Below are 22,243 nucleotides of genomic sequence, written 5' to 3'. Positions count from 1 at the left end.
GTAGATTCACTTTGCTTTTCGGTAACGTACGCCTGTTCTCCAATAATTTTTTTATTGAAGTGTCATTGAAAGGACATGGGGCATGAATACAAAAATAAGCTGTCAACCGTCAAACAATTACCCCTGAACCCCCCATTAAGCAGGATACACATGCACGAGCCAACAAACGAACACGAACTTTGGGTAATTAATCACTGAAGGTCTCTTTCATTCCATAGGAGGATATACTACCCCTAGATAGAGAAAGACAGGACTGAAACGCTGCAAGCCACGTCCGGCTCTGCAAAGTTCCCGAGCATCTTTTTACCCACCCCCCAACCACCACTTGCACCCTCACAGCTTGCACACACTGCCTTTGTAGTTTCTGCCCCCACCTGCTTTAGTGACGTACTTAGCCCTTCCTCACTTGGCCGCTATTGGTCCGGGGCCCAGTTCGCAGGTTGGTGAAATCCCCCCTCGACCTTTCACCCAGACGGTGCGGGTCCAGTCTGGATCGTGAAGGTGGCTTCTCTCACCTAAACTTGTGCCGATGACCTGTGGAAACGTGTAAAAGCACAGAAAGGACAGATCAACAGTAAGAACATTTTATATCCATATTTTAAAAAAGGGGCTTCAAGTGGGTTTGGACACAAACATTGGAGGCGGATTGACGAAAGCTTTCTAAACATAAAACGATGCATATCTTGCATCACAATTAAATTACCTCCCACTTACTCTGGTCCATGGGATATGGGAGATAACTACCCTATACGACACAAAGTTAGCCCATAGATGTCTTGTATCTTCATGTGTTGATGTGTGCTCTGTCGTAGGATGATGCCTTTTTCAATGTTTTATGACATATGTCAATGCGTTGTCCTTGATATATTTAAGGGGTAAAAATGGGGGAAAATATTATGCTTGTAAAATAGACCTTTTCTCACGATTCGTGGTCCATTTAATCTTTAAAATGATTTGAATAGACTTATTTGAATAGGCTTTCAAATGACTTTTTTTCTCACCAGTTATGGTAGATTTTGATCTTTTTTTTGATGCATTTATTACCCCTTGGGACTTTTAGGGAGTAATCTGTCATACCCTTATGGGAGGTGAACCATTGGTTTTTGTCTGTGCTCTATGCTGTAAATGCTGAGCAGCAAATGAGAAAGCAACACACATCTTGAAGTCTTTGTTATGACTCTGCCAGGGTCGGAATCGAACCCTTGACCTCCCAGACTCAAAGCAGGCACTCCAACAAAAGACAGATTCTGGTCGTTTTGGAGAGAACTGATATCACCACATGAGTTAATTTCTATCAAGAGTCGACCTAATTGTTTGAATGTGTTTTCGGGTTTGAGTAAAGTGGCTTTCCTGTTCCCTTTTCGTAGGAAAAGGTTCGTTGGTCGGGGCAACTCCTGGCATAACCAAGTCTGTTCTCACAAGAATCCGGGTCAGCTCATTATCTTTATCGCCCTTTTATTCCCATGATGTTTGTGAGAATATCATTGCATCGCAGTTGTTATTACAAAAGATTATTCCATTGCTGCCATATAAACATTTGTTGCTTTAAAGTCTATATTTCATCAATTTTTGTGGAAAGCAATTGCTTTTTATTTGCATAGTTTTATGTCGTTTGTGTCCTGAATCATGATGTGGTTGTGTTGTATTCTTGGAAAAGCATCGTTACAGTGCTCAACTTGATGGCTGTTTTTTGTTGTTGTTAATTCAGCGCATCATATGATTCTTCACATAACTTGGCAATTGTATTTAAAGAGGCCCCTCGTAGTTGTAGATATTTACAAGACTCTGACACGTATCTATTTGCTTGTATCAAGGAAATTGCTCAGCCATGAATGGTGCCCATCAGCCAATGTCTCATAACTAGCTTCAAAACAAAATGGATATGCATCAATAAGAACTATGGGTGAAAAAGAATCAATACCGTTTGTTCATTCAAATTTTGAAGTGGGGTATTGAGACGAATTAAACTCAACGATGGAGGAACAAACCATACATATGCAACAGATGAGGGAAAAATCGCAGAAATTTTCAGCAGTCGATAAAATTGCAATATCCACAAGTGCAATGTGAAAATTGAGGTTGTCCAACTTGCTTTTAGATGCATAATTTTTGTTGTTGTTGAACAGTGACTATGTTTTGCTCAACTGAGAGAAGATCCCAATGCAGTAAAAGATGCTGTGACAGCAGGAACACTTTTCAAATTTAAAGGGTTTTACAGCAATGGAAATTGTGAAAAATTCGTTGTTGGTTTTAAAAATGAAGATGCATGGGTAAAATTATCTAATTGATATCGTCCTTCTACTTGGGTGCTGGCAGGATGGCCGAGAGGTACGCACATTCGCTTCGAAGCCGCTGAGCCTGGTTTTGAATCCCAACCCAGCTATAAACTGCCATCCCGGTGTTTACAGAAATGGTGATTCATCAATGTGTGTGCCGTCCTTTGGATGGACGTTAAACTTGGCGTCCTGTCTGCCGGCATTAGTTGATGGACGTTGAGGATCCCACGGTGTCCTTCACAAAGAATAGGCGAGCTATTGCCGGCTCGGCACCATGGCCAAATTCCAAATTCCTGCCCTAACCTTAGACAAACGTCAGGTCGTCATGTCTGGAAAGACTCGGGCCAAGCTTCCCTTGGCCAACCCCACAAGGACGTGGTAATAATTGTGGCCGTTAATGAAGAAGATCGTTGTTATATTTGTAAAATGAATTTGACACTATTTTTGGATGAAGATACGTCACATTTTGAGGATGTTTCAAGATTGTGTTGATGTGGATTCTGAGACAATACTTCCAGGCATGTATGACCCTGAAATAGAAAGTGAGGATAGTGACAACGATGAAATAGCTGATGTACACAACCAACAAAGATGTGGAAGCAAGATTTGGTATGCACATGACTGTATCTTTTAACATTGCAGTGCAATCTATGGAAGATCACATAGTGCATTACCTCGTACAATTGTGGTTTTGAGGGAGAGAGGAGTTGGGCAGGCCATAGGAGGAGGAGGAGGAGATTGGGACCATACTCTGTGCAGAGCGATGGTGCTGTTTAAGCAGTCTCCTTGGCTATTGGGCACAATCCTGGACAGGTCGCCACTCCGACACAGTATCCCAGCATGCTGGCACTCATTTTGCCGACCTCGGAAGAATGACAGGCCGAGTTAACCCCACCTGGTATTAATTCAACAGGTGAGCGGGGTTTGAACTCAGGACCCTAGAATCCAAAGCCCGCCACCCTGACCATTAAGCCAACACCAGGCATGCAGGCCATAGGAGGCAAGAGAAAATCGCTAAAATCTTCTATTCAAAAAGATTTTTGAAGGAAAAAAAAAATGACTGAAGCAGTGATTTGAATTACCATTTGCATTTAGACTAACATAATAGCCTGGTGTTGGCGCAGTGGTTCAGGCAGCGGCTTGGGATCCAAAAGGTCCTGAGTTCAAGCCCTGTTGAGCCACTGAATTAATACACCAGGGGGTTGACTCAGCCTGTCATCCTTCCGAGGTCGGCGAAATGAGTACCAGTGTACTGGGCCGGTGTATACCCCGGTTAAAATAGGTGTACCATATCCCTGTGTCGTAAGAGGCGACCAGGGTTGCGTCAGGAAGGGCATCCGGCGTAAAACATGTGCCAAATCGCTATGCGGATCATACAGATGATCCGCTGTGGCGACCCCGAACGGGAGCAGCCGAAAGAAGAAGAAGAAGATTTAGACTAACATAAAGATCTAACTCTATAAATCTTTAAGCATGATGTACAGTGATGCAAAAGGTTTTGTAACACAAATTAATGAATTCTATAAAACGGCGAAAGTCTTCAAACATTGTCTCAGCGTACGTATTGCGTTTGGTGTTTTGATGGTATCCTGTGCATTGTTGCATATGTTGTCAGAACAAGAGGTATGTGTGTGGCAGGTATGTGATGATCCTCCCATCTCAGTATTGGATACACCTGGTGTAATGAAACCACAGATTGACATCTTTGATGTGGGAATGAAACTGGCCACTTGTGGTAAGCAGCAAAGCTAAAGCCTTCTAGTGTGTGTGTGTGTGTGTGTGTGTGCGCGCGCGCGTACACGTACGTGGGGGCACGTGCGTGTACCATCTTGTTCGGCATATGTCGCTACTTTTTTCCCCGAAAGTCCAGGCTTAGACTTGTACTCAGATTGATGTGGGAATGAAACTGGCCACTTGTGGTAAGCAGCAAAGCTAAAGCCTTCTAGTGTGTGTGTGTGTGTGTGTGTGTGTGCGCGCGCGCGTACACGTACGTGGGGGCACGTGCGTGTACCATCTTGTTCGGCATATGTCGCTACTTTTTTCCCCGAAAGTCCAGGCTTAGACTTGTACTCAGATTTGACTTATCCATGGTTCAAGACATTGAAATGCATAAATGAAATTTTTTTTTGCAAATTATGATTTTTTTGAAATAAATTGTATAATTGTTCATTTTAAGCACGACACTTTTCCACTTAGCATTTTGGATGCGTTCCTAGAAAGTGCAACATTGAGCAAAATGACGTTGTTACCTCCGCTGACGAAGTTGTCTGAGGAATTTTGTTTTCGGGTTGTGTCCGTTCGTACGTGCGTCTGTCCATGCTAATTTTCTCTGTTTTCTGCTTATCCGATTGACACAATTTTCACCATAGGTGTGACTACTCATGTAGAATGTTTTAATGATAATTATGACGTCATAGGTTATGTGGCGTGGCAGCCATGGGAAAAAAGGGGAAACTTTGGACCTCTGTATTTATGAAACCGCTCCATGGAAAAATTTAAACTTGGCACATAGCAAGTACTCCTCATGGGAAATAAGTATGAAAAAACAAGGAAATCTGTGATAGTACCCTTTTTTAAACAAGGGTTTACAAGGGATTAAGGTGCAGGAGGAGGATATTCGGCCCATCATGCCTGCGCCACGCCAATACCAGATTTAATAAATTCGTCAATACCCCTTCCCTTTGTGTGCAGCCTTTTGGCTGCTACACTGGTACTCATTTCACCGACCTCGGAAGGATGACTGCTGAGTCAACCCCATGGTGTTAATTCGGCGGAAAAACGGAGCTTGAATTCACTACCCGAGGATCCCAAGCCACCACCCTAACCACTTAGCCAACACCAGGTTATGAATGACAGTTCTATTCTAGTACATGGACATACATAGAAATAAATAAATCAAATACCAGACATATTTAAATAGAAACAAGAGTGAAGTCGATGACATGCCATCACAAATCCCCACGCTTCCTACCTAAAACCAAGTTCAAAGATGGCAAAAAGTTCCACCGAGAATGACCCAATATCAAATTTTGAGTTTGTTTTTTTTCCTCCCATTTTGACCCTTGTGACCCTAAGTCCCCACTCCCTGGGAAATGAACTGAGGATCAAATACAAAACATTGTTACATATTTCATGCATTTCCCAATGTTAATCGCATATATAAAGGTTCATTTGAAAATGTGCCCAAAATTGCATTTTTTGGTATTTGACCTTTTGACCCTGCCCCAGGGTGCAGGACCAACATTGACACTGCTTTAACACCTTCTTTCCATGTGCTGATTATAACTAGCAAGTTTGGTTAATTTCGGCCCAACCCTTTCGGGGGAGATCGCGTGACGGACGGAAAGATACAGATAGACAAACGGAGCCGATTAACAATATCCCCCTGTTTTTTTTTTTTCAAAAACCACGGGGATAACTAGAATGGCACTCGGTAGAGCGCATACCTCTGCCAGGCTGAACAGTTTACATTTTGCTTCCCACTGATAGGCCGGATCTACATCCTGACCTGAACCAAAATCAAATTGGCTTGTTGTCACCGAACCAACTCATTAACCAAGTTTTGTCATAATCCGTCCATAACTTTTTGAGATGTCCTGCTCATGGGCAGACAAACAGTCAGACAGGGGTGAAACCAGATGACGGAGGTAATGAACAAACATACCACATTTCTAAACGGTGTCTCATGTAAGTGCTTTGATGAGCCCAACGTGGACAAAAGGTATGTGATATGTCTGTCTTTTCATTTATGGACTTTGGCATTTGCAGCACAACTTTGGTAAAAAGGGAATAAATTTCCAGGTTTTATCTCATTGTCTTACTGAGTGTTTTATTTTCACTAAAATCCATCATTAACAGAAACAGAAACAAACTCAAAAGTATTTTTGCTCTTGCCCAGGAACTATTCTGGATCACCTTGTTGGAGAGGACATGATCGCAGACTATCTACTATTTGTGCTCAACAAATGTAGAAATTTCAAGTAGGTTTACTCATGTGTCTGTCGTAATAAGCCTACAGTTAGTGGACAAAACAATGGAAACACCTGGGCAAATGAGGGACACAAAACAACGGCTTCCACACAGGTGTGGCCCATGTGTTAATTAAGCAAATAACATCCCAGCATGCTTTGGGTCGTGTATAAAAATGCTGCACAGGCCTGGTTGCCTATAATTATGACTGGCATGGCTGCAAGAGGAGACCCCCTGAATGCCGCCATCCACAGAGCACGTGTGGTTGCCCAATGGTTTGATGAGCATGACACTGATGCTATCCATACGCCATGGCCTTCTCAGTCACCAGATCTGAACCCAACCAAACATTTATGGAATATTCCGGAACGACGCCTGAGACAGCGTTTTCCACCTCCATCAAGCAGGTGTGAGTTGATTGACTTTCTCGTGGAAGAATGGTGCCGCATCCCTCCTGCAGAATTCCAGATGCTGGTGGACTCCATGCCACGGCGCATACAGGCCATACTAGGTGCATGTGGTGGCCTAACGCCCGATAAAGTGGCTTTACACTGGTGTTTCCATTTTTTTTCACTACCTGTACATCATACACTATCTTCCCAAGCCTCATGCATGATACGATTGTATTGACTATGCAAAATAACCCTTGGATGTGTTGCCCTTTGTCTTGTATGGCCTCCCTTAATCATCATATCACACCTGGACCCTTCAGCTCCTTTCACATTCTCAAAGAAACAATGCACATGAACTGAATAATTTTCATTTTAAATTTTGTTTTGATTTGTTTATTTTATTTGCTGATTTTTAAACACCACACACACACACACACGCACACACTCACGCGACTGCTGCTATTTTTTCCTCCAGATGAGGTATGATAACTTATCTCCTTGTGGAGTGATGGCAAGGTAATGATGAATTTGGCTTGACTTTACTCATCTATTTCATTTGACTTCAGGACAAATTCCTCCCTCAACATGCTTCCTTCTTTTCTTTGCTCAGAAATTCAGAGCCGTTGTATTTACAGTTAATTTTTCAATTTTTTCTGCCCGTATAATATTTGGTCTTCTCCTTCCAGTTCCTTCTAGAATCTAGATACTCTAGAAGGACCTGGAAGGACTCAAGGTTGTCAGTTTGTAATTTCTGTTCTTCTTCCGTTAGTTGTATTTAATGTGTATAAAGGTGGGATGGCGCCCTCACAAGGTACCAAAGTACCTGCATTATTTTTATAAGGCGCATGTTTTGAGGACCAAGTTATGATGTTTTGATGTAATGTATTGGCAAAGAACCCATCCACAAGGATGAGTTAATTCCTCCACTTCTATGATGTCTCTGGCGTAACTGAAAATGACTTTATATTGATGGCTGCCATCAGGTGGTGATGTACAATACACATTTGGATGGATGATTCTTGTGCTGTGCCAGGCACATAAGGCTGGCTCGGTGGTTTCATTGGCTAGGGGGCACATGCACAACCTAGACGGGTCGCCACTCCGACACAGGATACTCGACTGGTTCACTTTTCCCAGCAAGCTGATACTGATTTTACCAACCTCAGAAAGATGACAGGCTGAATCATCATCATCATCATCATCATCATCATCATCATCATCATCATCATCATCATCATCATCAGTAGCCCCTGGAAGCCCACAGTCCCGAGGAAACCAGCCACTCCAACTGGATTCCCCCAGAGATTGAGGAGAGAAGAAATGTTTAATAGTTGTCTGTATTGTGCGAGTTGAGAGCAAGTTGTAATTACATGGTGTATGTTGTCAAGTTCAAGATGACAGCTTGGGTAGAATGGGTCCCGAGTTGGGTCGAGATTGCGTTGATAGGTTTTAAATGCTCGGGTGGTACCTGGAACAAAGTCTCGATTATGTTACTCTGGAGGAGCGCGGGAGGGTTTGTTCAGATGGATGGATCACGAAGTATGGTTCGTTGAGTATTATATTCTTATGCTGGTGTTACAAAGCAATTGTGGTGATGTGATTGTGAATGTGTTTTTTTTTTCCCGAGATGCTGTGTTTAAAGGTGGAGGTGGCACATTTGAAATAATATTGTTATAGCAAGTTGCTGGAAAGATCTTGTGGGTGATTGGACAAGTGGTGACACGGGTGTTCTCTTGCTTGAGTGGCATCAATGAAGAGTGTGCCGCTGATATCAAGGTGGTGTTGGAATGAAAGTGTTTTTGTTTCGGCGTGGAGATGATTTATATTGGTGAGCTGGGTGCAGCCCATCATGTTTTGGAGTGCTTTGTGTTGTATTATTTGAAGTTTCAATGCATTCGGTTTGGACATAGTGGGTGCCCAATTTGGGCTAGCATGGTGAATAGTGAGTGCTTTGGTTAAACTGTTTATAAATTGTGGTTAGGGATTCTTTTTATTGATCAAACTTATTACCCCCCACTGAAGGTGAAGGAGGTTATGTTTTCACCCCTTTCTGTCACTTTGTCTGTCTGTCTGTTTGTGTGCAGGATATCTCAAAAAGTTGTGGACGGAACCGGATTAAATTTTGTGGACAGGTTTGGTGGTATGTGACAAGGAAGAACTGATTAGATTTTGGTGAAGATCCGGATCAGACTACTCGAATTTTTAAAGTGATTCTTCACTCATGCATTGAGTTTTTGGTTGACTTTCGCTATAATTTGTTGTTCTCATATGTGTTTCGTGAATGAAAAGTAGGATCGGGAATCCGGTGTTGAGACAAACTGGCTCGACGAAGAAAACAGCTGATCCAAGAAAGGACCTGCGATTAAATGGTTTATTGATGGTACAATACACTGGATTTTAATGTCTTGGGTTTTGTTGTCTTTAGTTAAACCAAGGCACAAACATGTCGAGGGATACAGAGTACAATGGCATGCAGGAAGCACATCACAGCTGAGCTGATTTGAAATGGAAAAAACTATGACATCGGGGAAAAAAAGAAAAGGATAGTGACATTACAGGTCACTCTATACTAACATGGTCTCACCGACCTGCAATGGAAACCATTTAGAAACACCATCAGGTACTCTCGCCCTCAGGGCAGGAGTACCCATGTCAGCCCACCGAACATGGATGGCCGCTCGGTGTCCGAGGAGTCAAAGAAACGTAACGTTGTTAAGGATAGCACCGCGATCGATGCTGTATAGTAATCACCAGGATGAGTCATGAGGTGAGGAAAGCATGTGATCAAGACGTGGCACCGTAATCAATATTGTAACCACCACTGTGGGAGTGAGGAAAGCATGTGAAAAAGATGCCACACTGTTATCACCAAGATTGCAATCACCTCGGTACCACGACCAATCGACGAGTGAAGGGAAAAACAGGCACACCCAATTGGTCAGTGCCGTGACCAATCGACGAGTAGATATCACTCACATAGCTACAGCCACACAAGCTCTATTTATTTTAGTGGATAACAATAAAGACTTTCTCATGGTGAAGGTCGGGTGAGGATCCAGTGTTATTCCTGGTATTTTGGTGGGTTTTTAGTGATGGGGAGTCGTACATTATGATTGTTGGGTCGGTAACTGGATTTCCGTTTGTCTGGGGATGATTGTCGATGTGGTGAGACGTTGATTCTGTTTAGTGTGAGCCAGTGTTGGAATTGTGTTTTGTAATGTTGGAGTAAGCGAGTCGAGTGGTCATGTTTATGGTGTCATCTTGAGCTGCAATGGAAAGGTCATCTGCGTCAGTAGGGATTGTCACATGAGGAGGACATTTTGGAATGTCATGGAGAAAGAGGTGTAAACATGATGGGTAAAGGATGGTTCCCTGCGGGACACCATTTGGGAGGTCTTCAGATGATGAAAAGGTGTTGCTTGCAACACGTGCTTTATGCCAGAAAGAAAATGTGAGATCCAAGGTTTGTCATCGTTGCTCATGGTTGGAATGAGAATCTTTTGTTTCAGTGTATATTGTCAAAAGCTTTGTCCATGTTGATGGTCGTGAGTAATGTGTGTTTGGGTTCGTTAAATTCATCTAAATTAGCTGCATTCAGTTGGTGAGATAAGTCGTTGTGGAGTGGAGAGGTCTAAAACCATGTTGATGATGAGCTGGAGGAATGGTCAGGTCAGGTATGGGAGCATGTGCCAGAACAGCACGTCGCTGCGTCCACTTTCCGCTGGTACTCCAGGGGCCTCCGTCTGGCCATCCCCCAGGCAGATGCCAGGCCCATCTCCATCTCCTTGAGATGATGGTCAACCTGTTGCAACCATGAGGCACGTGGTTGACCCACTGGCCTCCTCCACTCATGAGACTCCCTCGCTGAGAGAATCTGGTGAGCAGGATCAGCGTCAGGAAAACGAGCCACATGTCCATACAGCCGCAACTGACGCTCACGGACTATGCAGGTAACAAATCTCATCCGAGTCTCTCTCAGCAACCGCTCGTTGGACACAAAATCCGACCAGCGATAGCCAAGGATTCTCCGAAGAGACCTGGTACCAAAGGAATTAAGTCTCCGTCTCAGATCCTTGGTCAGAGTCCAAGTCTCGCACCCATAGAGCAAGACTGGAAGTACCAAGGACCTGAAGACTCGGACTTTCGTCCTCCCGCACAGGTACCGGCAGCGCCACACCCCATGATCCAGTGAATCCATGACTCCCCAGGCCCGACCCAGACGTCTATTGACCTCTGACTCGCAGCCAGCAGAGACATGAATATCACTGCCAAGGTAAGTGAATCTCTCCACGACCTCAACATCCTCACCACAAACAGACACAGACAGGACAGCAGCATCCAAGATGTCACCGAAAGCCTGGATCTTAGTTTTGACCCAAGAAACCCGTAATCCCAACGGCTCCGACTCCTCATTCAGCACCTCGAGGGCCCCCAAGAGGATGTCTAAAGTCTCCGCAAAGATGACTGCATCATCTGCAAAGTCAAGGTCCGAGATCTTGACATTCCCAAATGACGCACCGCAACTTGATCTCTCCGACATCCTCCCTAGAATCCAGTCCATACAAGTGCTGAAAAGTGTGGGGGCAAGTACACATCCCTGACGAACTCCAGTAACAACTGGAAATAAGTCAGAGATGGTACCACCACACTTCACAGCACTCTCAGTACCAGAGTAGAGTTCAGACATCAGATCGATCAGTTTTGGTGGCACCCCACGAAGACCAAGAATCCTCCAGAGGACATCCCGATTCACTGAATCAAACGCTTTACAGAGATCAACATAGGCTGCAATCAGCCCCTGCCGAAACTCTCGTCTGCGTTCGGTGAGGACAGGAAGTGCAAGGATACGGTCAGTCGTTGACCTCTTTGGTGTAAAGCCTGACTGCTCTGGACGCTGGTGCTCAAGCAGATGGTGGCGAACCCTATCGAGAATTATCCGAGCAAAGACCTTGCCCGGCACTGAGAGCAGCGTCACCCCTCGGTAATGTGTGTTTGGGTTCGTTAAATTCATCTAAATTAGCTGCATTCAGTTGGTGAGATAAGTCGTTGTGGAGTGGAGAGGTCTAAAACCATGTTGATGATGAGCTGGAGGAATACGAGGGTGATTGCGAGAGAGAATGAGGCGCTCAAGTACTTTGGCCATAAAAGTTTAAAGATTCGATGGTTTAGAGCTTTTGCTTGGGAAGGTTTAGAGCAGTAAAAAAAAAAAAATCAAAGCCAGGGAGAGGTGTTCAGGGTTGTTGGTGGAGGTCTCCAATTCTTCCCATGTAAATGTATATCGTATAGTGAGTGCTACCTTGTTGGAGTGGGATCATTGAGCATGACCACTTGGACCTATGACATGACTGAGGCTCCTGTTGGTATCCCCAGAGGGCCATATAAACGCACCCATGTGCGACCATCTCCAAATTGGTACGCATCGATAGAAGTGGGAAAATTCACCCATCGGTAAGGATGAGCTCTTTGCTAGTTACATGGAATGCAAGATGCAACAAAAACTTTCGCGGTGCTCGCTTTGCATGGTAGTAACTCCCCCAGATCTTTCATCTCATGAGAGGTTTGATACGGTGACATTTGTTTTGTCCATTAATTTTGAATGAAAATAATCCCACAACATTGTTACAATTGATCAGGGTTGGTGTCGCCTATAGTTTTTCCACTTCATGATCATGTTCCCCTTAGTTAATATGTTGTTGTTGTTGTTGTTCTTCGTCTTTCGGCTGCTCCCGTTAGGGGTCACCACAGCGGATCATCTGTTATGATCCGCAAACTGATTTGGCACAGGTTTTACGCCGGATGCCCTTCCTGACGCAACCCTGGTCACCTCTTACGACACAGGGATAAGGATTGGGTTTCGCCATGATTCCGGGCTACCCTACACCCTCTCATAGCGCGTTCCAGCGCAGAGCTCCCGTCCTCAAGCGATCCTCCAACCCAAGCCTCCGAGTAGCCGGATTACAGGCGCACGCCACTACGCCCGGTTCTCTTAGTTAATATGGAGATGATAAATATTACCAAATGGTGATGCCTTGTAGATTTGACAATGAGTTACTTTACTCATTGGAACTGATTTTAACTCTTTTTCTCTGAGATCATATATATATATATATATATATATATATATATATATATATATATATATATATATATATATATATATGTATGTATATATACATACACACCCTGAAACTGAGCAATGAGGTTCTTCCATATTTGCATATCTTAATGATATGCATGGTTGGTGATGCACATCAGACACATATGCAGCCACTTTTCACAATTGGAAATTGGTGTCGCATTATTTGCTTGGGTGGTGCATGAGAAAGATTAATATTGAGAGCAATTAGAAATTGAGATGAGAACATGATAAATATGTCTATTCTGCAGGTACGTGGAACATTATGATCTTCCAGCAGCGAGTGATGACATCTGGTTGGTACTGAAGCACATTGCTGTGCACATGGGGAAAACACAGAAGGTGAAAGCTCTGACTGGTGTTGGTGAGTAACAGGATATTTATGCACTGGTGGCTTCGAGAATTTATGCTTTTTTAGGGATGGTCAGGATACTTTAGATTTAGACGTAGCATACTTGCTTTTGAGTTTAGAGTTTAGACTGAGGTTGATTCCCAACAGAATAAGATATGAGTACCGGCTGTTGACCCGATGCTGCTCATGCAGGGAGTTACTTCAAAGAGCATATTCTTCAAAGTGAATGTTAATCTGATTTTCAGTTTTGCGAGCACTTGCTGGTGGATATTAAAGATCTCACAGTTAAATATCTCACAGATCTCTTTTGAAAAGAGTAAAGCATTTGTTTTTTTTTCTTGGTATTCTCACGAGATTCCAGTGCTGACTGCTGTGATTGGACCTTGCATATTCCTTGGAATTAAACTGCCTTAACAGAACAGAATCAATCAAAAATAGCACATCATGTTTCCACAATATCATGATTGAATGTTTTTACAAGTGCTGATGTTCTGTCATGTCTGCAGGAAAGATTACAATGCACAGGCCTGACTACAACTTTGCCGCCAACGAGTTCCTGCGCAGCTTTCGAAGTGGCCTTCTCGGCAAGGTCGTGCTCGATTGAGGCCAGGAAACTCATTGCCAAAAATCTGAGACAATTGTTTAGCTCTGCGATGATGTGTTGATTGTGCATGAGAAACAACCAGTGCAGCTTGCAAAGAAGCTAGAGGCTGCAGCCATGACTTGGATACTGCTTGCCTCTTTCCCATGACATTGGTGGCGACCTTCGGTCATGATTCTCCTTCCTTTTGTTTTTTAAACTACAATCAGAATCAATGTAAGTTTTCTTCAAATAACTGCATGATGTGGCACTTGTATAAGGCACTGTATTTTAAATATCGGTGTTGAGATGCGTGGATGAGTTGAATAATAGGAGTACAACGGTGAACAAAGTGGGGTGAAGTGGCAACAGGACAAGAACTCTAGGATGCACCATAGCTCAATAAGATTGCAGGTGAAAGGGGAACATGACCTCAGTAGTTGTCACTCAGAGCTGGGGATGCGATTTGAGGCCTCCGCGAATGCTGAAACGGAGTTTAAAGTATTGCGTTCAATTAATTACTAATTACAAAACCCTAAGGATTGCCCTAATGAAAGCCGAAATTGGCGGTGGGTCACACACAAAGGCAAAAAGCAGGAAGATGTTTCTTATAAATAAAGGGTTTATTTACAATGTATTTGGGGAAAACATTAAACGGGATGCTGAATAAATAACGGTACAAATCTGGCGGTCGACAGACAGATAGGAATGAAAGAGGGAAAAGAAACACGATCTCAGATGTAAATGTAAATAAATAACTAACGATGACACTGAAATACCAGACTTGTGTAGGCACTCGCTGATTGGGGCTGCAGGATGATGTGGCACAAGGTGAAGTACGGCTCGAGGTGCGGTGGTGAAGATGAGGAATGGCGAGGGAGGCAGCCTAGTCGAGAAAGAGATGCATAACAACCATGTCCCAAATGCTCAACTCCAATCACTCGGTCGTTTTCCACAGAGCTCCAACATCCTGTCCCTCTCCAGACTATGCAGCCAACTATACCACCATGGGTTGTGGTCCACCGGCCAAGCAGTTGGTGACAGTCTACATTATAAGCACAAAGCATTTCTTTGCGCCCAAGTCTTCCACCTGGCCTCGCCTGTTACAGGAGGTTTTGCACAACAATCTTATCCTATTCTACTCTATGAAGGATGGTCACTGCCCCCTCAGTGCACGTTTTACAATACGACTTAATTCCGACAAATATCTAATTCAAGGGTAAATCTCACCTCGTTGAACACACAGACCAAGTTAAAGTCTGAACATGATCTATCTTTGGATGCCCCCCCCCACCCCTTGTGTTCCAAAATAATGGACTCTGCAAGCCAATGTAGCTCAATCTGTGTCAAACTTGGCCAAAATAGTGATTTCAACCTCACACTTTATAAACATTTGCAAAACCTGTGTTTTTAGATGGCACCTGAGGCCAACTTTGGAATGGCTGCACTTCTATATACTTTTGGGTGTGTTTAATAACAAACACATATGAAGTGTACTCATGTCGATTCAAACCCTCACAAATGAAACCGATACACGTAGGCCAGTTAAAGTTCACCTGAACTCGTGTCTCACTGTGCATTTCACAAAACATGTTATTGCTTTATAAATCGACCGCTGTTTTGATCCATGATGTAAAGCATCTTGTTGCCTGGTTATTGGTGAATTGATGCTTGAAGAGTGATGGTGTTGAGGCAGATATGAAAGGTAATATACTTCTCACAAAATGTAATTAAGAAACCAAAGTTTCAAGACTTGTATTGTTTTCATGGGTACATTGAAACGTGCTCACATTTGCTTGAAGAGGACTGGCAAATTGATCTGTATACTCCATAAACAAACAGAATGTCAGTCGACAAATGAATACAGGCACATTTACATTGGCAGAAATGGCTTTAACAACATGTGACCATCATTGATATTGTTGCGGCCACTGGTACCGAGACACCAGCTTGTCACTCAGGGGGATTAATCCCCGGTTGTCCTCGGTAGAGCCGGACCTGGGGCCACGGCTCACAATTAACGTTGTGGAACGGTGGGTTGTTTTAAAACCACGAACGTCAACCACGAGTTCTAGTGTCCACCGTCTAATTATTCTGTTTAACTAGAGGTCAAGTGGTTACCTGAGCGGGGAGCGCGCCCTCGGCAAAGCACCAATGTTATCTTGATTAGATTTTAATTAGGGCGGCCGAGCGGTTTAACCGCTGGTGCGTGCCGACTATTTTTGGGTCAAATCTGTGGTAATTACCTCCCAGTCTATCTCAGTTCGAACAATGCTCGACCAATGGAAGGAAAGGACAAACACGGACAGGTTGGAAATCGATAAATAATTTATTAATAATAAAATAAATAAATAAAAGGAACTTTTTATTTGCTGAGGTAAATAAAGAATGAATTTCAAAGCAAAATCAATCAAAATGCCAGGAAAGAGACAAAGAGCAGATGCTTATTGGGGGTTGACTTACAGCAAAACACAGACAAGGGTACCCAGCAGATCATTCAGGGGGAGGGGGAGAATCGTCTCGCTCACCAGAAGGTCGTCCGTGAAGCGAAAACGTCCTGAAATGCGTGCGTGCGTGTCATGTCCGCCGCCAGCACCCAGCTTTGCCGTGCACCTTCTCGCGGGGCAGCCTTGAACGCCAGTCGACGTCTGGAGGGCACTGAGGGTGATCATCCGTCACTGGTTTAGACCCTGGTGTTGGTGACCGACCGTGCCTTACTTGGTGGTGGCGCTGCTCATATCCACACGTGCACCACACGCTCGCTTGCCGAAGCACTGGGAAGGATGAATTGTCTCGTTGGCACTGGTCAGACACCCGATTCTTGCTCACTTCTCTCGCCCTTTGCTTTTTCTCTTCACACTTTTTCTCTATAGAACGTACCTCTCGCTCGTTTTTATGTCTCCACGGGGTGCCGTCCGCCACAAGCTCACCCGCCCCCACTGGTGCACGGTTACCATGACGACCCGTGTGCTCTCAAAAAAGGCGGGCGTCGGAGCTCACGAAAGATTGTAGCTGAGGAAGAATGGGAGTGGGCTTCAGAGCTCATGAAAGAAATGTGTGTAAACGTGTTTGTCATAAAGAAAAAAAAACTTCCCAGAAGAGAGGGGATCTATCCTTTCCCCTTCTCAACGCATCACATTTAAAATCCCACTAAATATGGGGATGGGGCTAATCTGAACATGCATTTTAGGAAATAACTGTCTGAGGACCTGGATGTGTGGATGCATTCATCAGACCTGATTCTGAAATCCGTAACAATATAAATACAAACTTGATTCTAGCTCTTCCTCGAGTCTCGACTGTGTCGATAAAAAATTGGACACGTCACTAACCAAATCGGACAATCCAGCTTGCACTTGGGGATATCGCACCATTCCTCAAGCAGGTGACTTCCAGTTGATTATTGACTTGGGGACCATGAACAAGCCTTCCAAAGATGTCCCAAGTATGTTCAATGAGATTCAAGTCCAGAGATCGTGCAGGCTACTCCAAGTGAGTGATGTTGTGGTTCTGAAGTGCAACCTTGATGTCATAATGTGAGTGAAGCCCCAAGTTCCCAGCAGTACCACATGAAAGTGCAGTGCAAGGATTAACTTTGATGATACAAATCTCAATCTTAAGAAACGGTAACAAGAGCCTCAAATATAATTTTGTTTGAGATGGTTATTTATGTGTTATGATTATTTTATTTCATACTAGCAAATATAACCCGTCGCTTTACTGATGGGGAGGTGGGGGGGGGGGGAGAGGACGAAGGGAAGCGAGGACTGGGTGAAGAAGCGGAAGCTAGGAAGGGTAGAAGAATGAGGATGGAGGTGGGGAGAGCAATGCCTCACAAAACGTTACTATACACTTCGGGAGGGAGGGATGCGAGAGACAGAGGTGTGGGAGGAAAGTGCTGCATTATATTTGGAGGGGGGAGTGAGGAGGGGACAGACAGAGTGGAGGAGAGGAGGAGTAAAGAAAAAAAGAAGAGATAGGTGAGGGGTGGAGGTGGCGTTAGCAACGAGAATATGTTGTGCTTAATGACCGAACACTAATATAAAAAATCTCATGTCAGAATAGCTGTACACACAATGACACAACAGAGTTTGTAATGTTAACCACAGGAACATCTGCAAAAACTTTGATATTCCAGTTCGAGAAAATTTGTGGGAACATTAACCAATAGCATGGACTGAAAACATGGACGGTACTACTCACGTACGACCTAATGATCCCATCGAGCGTGAACATCGAAAACAAAGCATTACGACCAGATATCATACTTCAGTACAAAAAAGAGAGAACAAGGCATTGCAAAGTGAGGTGTTGATGCTAGTGATTTTGGACTAAATAATGCAGAAATCAAGAAAATGACCAAATAGCAGGACCTCAAGTATAACGTGAAAAGATCCTGGAAACTGAAGAATGCCAAAGTTGCACCAGTGAGAGTTAGAGCTCTGGGAATGATGACAAAGAACCTCTCAGGCATATTAAAAACCATCTTTGGGAATATTACTACAAACAAACTACAGTTGGAAGCTGTCCAGGGCTCAGTAACGATCCTGAAGAGAGAGCCCTCGACACAAAACTTTGAGAACAGAAAATCACAGATTGGTCCATGAAATAAAGGTGGATACTTGGAGCCCACACTGGGAGGACTCCATTCTACTTTCTGAAACTCACATATGTAGATACCAATCAACGACACACACACTGAGATCTGGTCGGTCTCGGTTTCACTTCGTAAAACCCACCCACATGTGGAGATAGCAGACAACAGTAACTTGTGCGTGCCCACACACACACGAATACTTTGTGACCCAGGAGGGCTCCATTTCACTTTTTGAAACACATATGTAGATACCAATCAACGACACACGTAGATACTTTGAGACGTGGTAGGTCAATGTTTCACCTCCTGAAACCCACCCACATGTGGAGATAGCAGACAACAGCCACTTGCACGTACACACAAACACTCATACACGGAGGTGGATACTTTGAGACATGGGAGGGCTCCATTCCACTTTCTAAAACCTGCCTATGGAGATCACGACCCATAACGAATAACACAACCCAGAAACCTTGTGTACCTTTAACCCTTGTTTGGGGGGAATTTCAATAAATATTTTTTAAACGTTGCATTGTAGACGTTTCAAGATGTGCATAAACATGATTATTTAAATACAGTGACCAATCGTCGTGTGATGGGTAAAAATACATTGTCTCGAATTATAGAAAACATGTTAATGTGGCAAACAGCTCGGAAATTGTGCGTTTTCAGCTTTGAAAGTCACAAGGAGAAATTCTCACGATTCTGAGAGCAAACTCGGTTCATATAAACATTTTTGTCTGCCCCTCCATCCTCGCTGGACCAAGGTAGTTGTGATACTCGAGTATTAATTATTGACGTCATACGTTCAAGGTGTACCCGACTCCATGAAAGCATCAGTTAAATTTGTTAGCTTGTTAAAATCACTAACCTTGTTAAATCACCGGGTGAGAGCAAACACAGCCTGTTCTAAGTTCCGTTTGAAGTTCCACACGGATAAAGCATACCAAAAGAACCACAAAGGTTTACCTTTTAAATATAATTTTTTAAATATGGAAATCAAGCGAACAAATAACAAAATGTAATTCAAAGAAAAACCAATCCAAAGCAACCACAAAATGTGGGCACATGCTTTTCCAGCTCAAACTGACATGAAGAAACTCGGATCAGGAACTCCGAACATGAGGTCGATGGAGGTTTTGTTGTTTTTAATGTATGAATGTTGAAGTGACATGTATATGATATTAAACAAAGCGATGTTGTCAAAAAATGAAATTGCACATTTTCAGCCAGCGAGGCTCCACTCTCTGGGACCACCTGCCATCGCACAGCTTGGTCGATGTGACATGTACGTTATTTTTACCTCCCGGAGACGCCTGAAATGTCAAATATGTCCGAATTGTGTAGCTATGATGAACAGGCATTCGATAATATGAGTGAGGAAAGTGAAAACAACAACTTTATCGTTAAGAAATCATTGTGGCCTGTTCCAAGTCAAGGCATGGTTGAGCAGGCCAAAAAATATGGCAGCTTCAGACCCCAGTGAGGTTACCTTGGATACACCTCACAACCCCAGACAGTGAGGTGGCCAAGGATCGCCTGATGAAGGACATAATTAAATAAGGCCGTTAATTCTCTTCAAAAGGGGTGTTTTAATTAACCCAAACACCCAATTTTCACTCTTGCGTTTTCTTAGAATGTACGCAATGTTTCAGGCTGCCAGGTTTTATAGTTTTGGAGATATGGAGGTGACACACACACACACACACACACACACACACACATTGCCTTTTATTAGTATAGATTCGTGTTCAGACAAGAAGAACAATTGCCCCACATTGACAGTCTATAACACTCTCAAGTCACTTTTACAAAAAAGGAGAGATTTAGCAGAAAAGGTAAAAATGAAGATGCAGTATTCCATGCAATAGTTACACCGATTTTGATATGCGAATCACCCACAATGTACCCTTACAAAAACAAAGACAACAAAGAAAAAATAGATTCCTTTTAAATACACTTGTTTCAGAAGATGAATGGATCATTTCATCAGAAAGGAACATATTGTTGCGGTTGTGGAAATTCGCAAACCACCATTCAGGTCCCGTAGGTGATATATCTCTGTAAGTACATGTATAGTTAGCCCCAAACCCGTTGTTTAGAGGGAATAAATGTGATTCATTCGGGCTGCGACGCTTTGAGATAGCCGTTTTTCTGTTCTATCTTTATTTTGAACCAACCACGCTCCAACCATCACACAACAACGCCAACAGCCACGATCTTTACCTTCACAACTCGCTCCCGCAAACATCGCATCACCGCCATTCCAAACGGCGCCATGGCCATAAACCACCACCATAAACCCTCCACCTCTCTCCTTCTGCGGCCATTCCCGCACCACCTGTGAGCACCGAGCGTCGGGCTGTCCTGGGCTCGTACAAGACACGCGCTGAGCCGTGAGTGCAAAATGCGGCCTTTCCGAGGAGAATTCGGATTAGAAATGCTACACGCCCACTTCTGATCCGTCCAATCAACAAGCGCAGGGCGGTTTGGCCCCGCCTCCAGGTGCGTCTGTGTGGAATCGAGATATGCAAATTCTGGGATCAGGGGAGATTCACGCCCATTTTTCTCTGTCCAATGGGTGAGCGTGACTCCGCCCCCGAGCTCATCCGGATCCGGAAATTTGCATATGGGTTCTCCTGCCAGCCTATCAAGCGCCGAGCGCAAGGCGAATCTGGGCAGAGTCGGTTTGGGCAGAGTCGGCCTGGAAGAGCGGAGAGTCAGTTTTGGAAGAGCGGAGAGTGGCAGAAAAGGGTCGAGTCGGCCTTGGAAGAGCGGAGAGTGGCAGAAAAGGGTCGAGTCGGCCTGGAAGAGCGGAGAGTCAGTTTTGGAAGAGCGGAGAGTGGCAGAAAAGGGTCGAGTCGGTTTTGGAAAAGCGAAGAGAGTTTTGAAGCAGAGTCGGCCTTGGAAGAGCGGAGAGTCAGTTTTGGAAGAGCGGAGAGTGGCAGAAAAGGGTCGAGTCGGTTTTGGAAAAGCGAAGAGAGTTTTGAAGCAGTCGGCCTTGGAAGAGCGGAGAGTCGGCCTTGGAAGAGCGGAGAGTCGGCCTTGGAAGAGCGGAGAGTATTTTGGGCAGAGTCAGTTTGGAGCGCGGAGTGGAGTCGGGAGGAGAGGGCGTCCCGGTGGGTTTCGGCAGTCGCCTGAGGAGAATTGGGGGAAGAGACCGAGGAGTTCGGGTCCGAGGCAAGGAAGATGGCGGTCGGCGACGAGGTCGCGGTGGAATCGCTCGTCACGGGACCTAAGCAAGCCAGCTATACTCTTTCCCCAGAGTATCAACAATTCCCCCCACCCTTTTCCCCCCGCGCTGAGATAGTGCGAAAAGGGGGCCCCGTTCCCACCCCACTCCAAGCAGTGCCAACGAAACCCGCGAAGGAGCACGAAGTCGGGGTACCGCCGCGCCGCCACATTTGCGGCTCATCACAAAGACACGGGTAGGACCCACCCGGTCTCGCGGACCTGACCGCTCTTTCAGGTCCCGCGCAAATATTGGCCTACAGGCCCCGTCTACCCCCTTGTCTTTGAGGGTGGCCCTTTTCTTTTGTTTCTGTGTAAACGTGTGTGTGTGGCGCCAGTCTGGTGAAGTAAAACTGTTAAGTGTTGCCGTGTGTCGGTCTTAGTCGGTAGTATCTCTGCGTCATTGTTTCTTTTGTTACATTTGCTTTTTGTGCATAATTGTTTTAATTGTATATGTGTGCTCTCCGTGTGCCGCGGAATAAATATGCATCATGTTGAATTGTTTTCCCGTTTCGCTTCGTCTTTTCTTTAATTGAATCTCCATCTTGCTTCACTCAAGGGTTGGTAGTGGGCTTAATCCGCCCGATAATTAATCGGAACCGTCGAGGCCGACGATAACACCGCTCGGTTATCCCGATAGTACGGAACGGATCGCTTAAGCGGCTCGTGTCTGGGGTCGACCTGCGGCGAGGTGCGATCGCCCGGTCTAC

General features: G+C 44.4%; 1 protein-coding gene across 2 annotated transcripts in view; it reads left to right on the top strand.

The window, feature by feature from the left end:
* The window catches only part of MTG1 (mitochondrial ribosome associated GTPase 1), a 34,139-nt gene extending 13,632 nt beyond the window's left edge, over window positions 1-20,507 (top strand). Inside the window, exons 7-12 of one of the 2 annotated variants that reach the window (XR_015059293.1) lie at window positions 1,368-1,429; window positions 3,915-4,011; window positions 6,175-6,256; window positions 13,025-13,137; window positions 13,632-19,789; window positions 19,827-20,507. Coding sequence is in view for 1 of the 2 variants with exons in the window: in XM_085885557.1 (XP_085741683.1) it covers window positions 1,368-1,429; window positions 3,915-4,011; window positions 6,175-6,256; window positions 13,025-13,137; window positions 13,632-13,729 (452 nt within the window). In the remaining variant the exon portion in view is untranslated. Of the gene's footprint in view, window positions 1-1,367; window positions 1,430-3,914; window positions 4,012-6,174; window positions 6,257-13,024; window positions 13,138-13,631 lie in introns of both variants that reach the window. The other variant, XM_085885557.1, reaches the window with a different exon arrangement.
* The last annotated feature ends 1,736 nt before the right edge of the window (window positions 20,508-22,243 follow it).

Source organism: Eptatretus burgeri, chromosome 6 (assembly GCF_056783735.1).
Source record: "Eptatretus burgeri isolate ZD-2024b chromosome 6, Ebu_testis_v1, whole genome shotgun sequence".
NCBI lineage: Eukaryota > Metazoa > Chordata > Myxini > Myxiniformes > Myxinidae > Eptatretus > Eptatretus burgeri.
The sequence above is the reverse complement of the archived record's forward strand: the minus strand, read 5'-3'. Positions and strand labels throughout refer to the sequence as shown.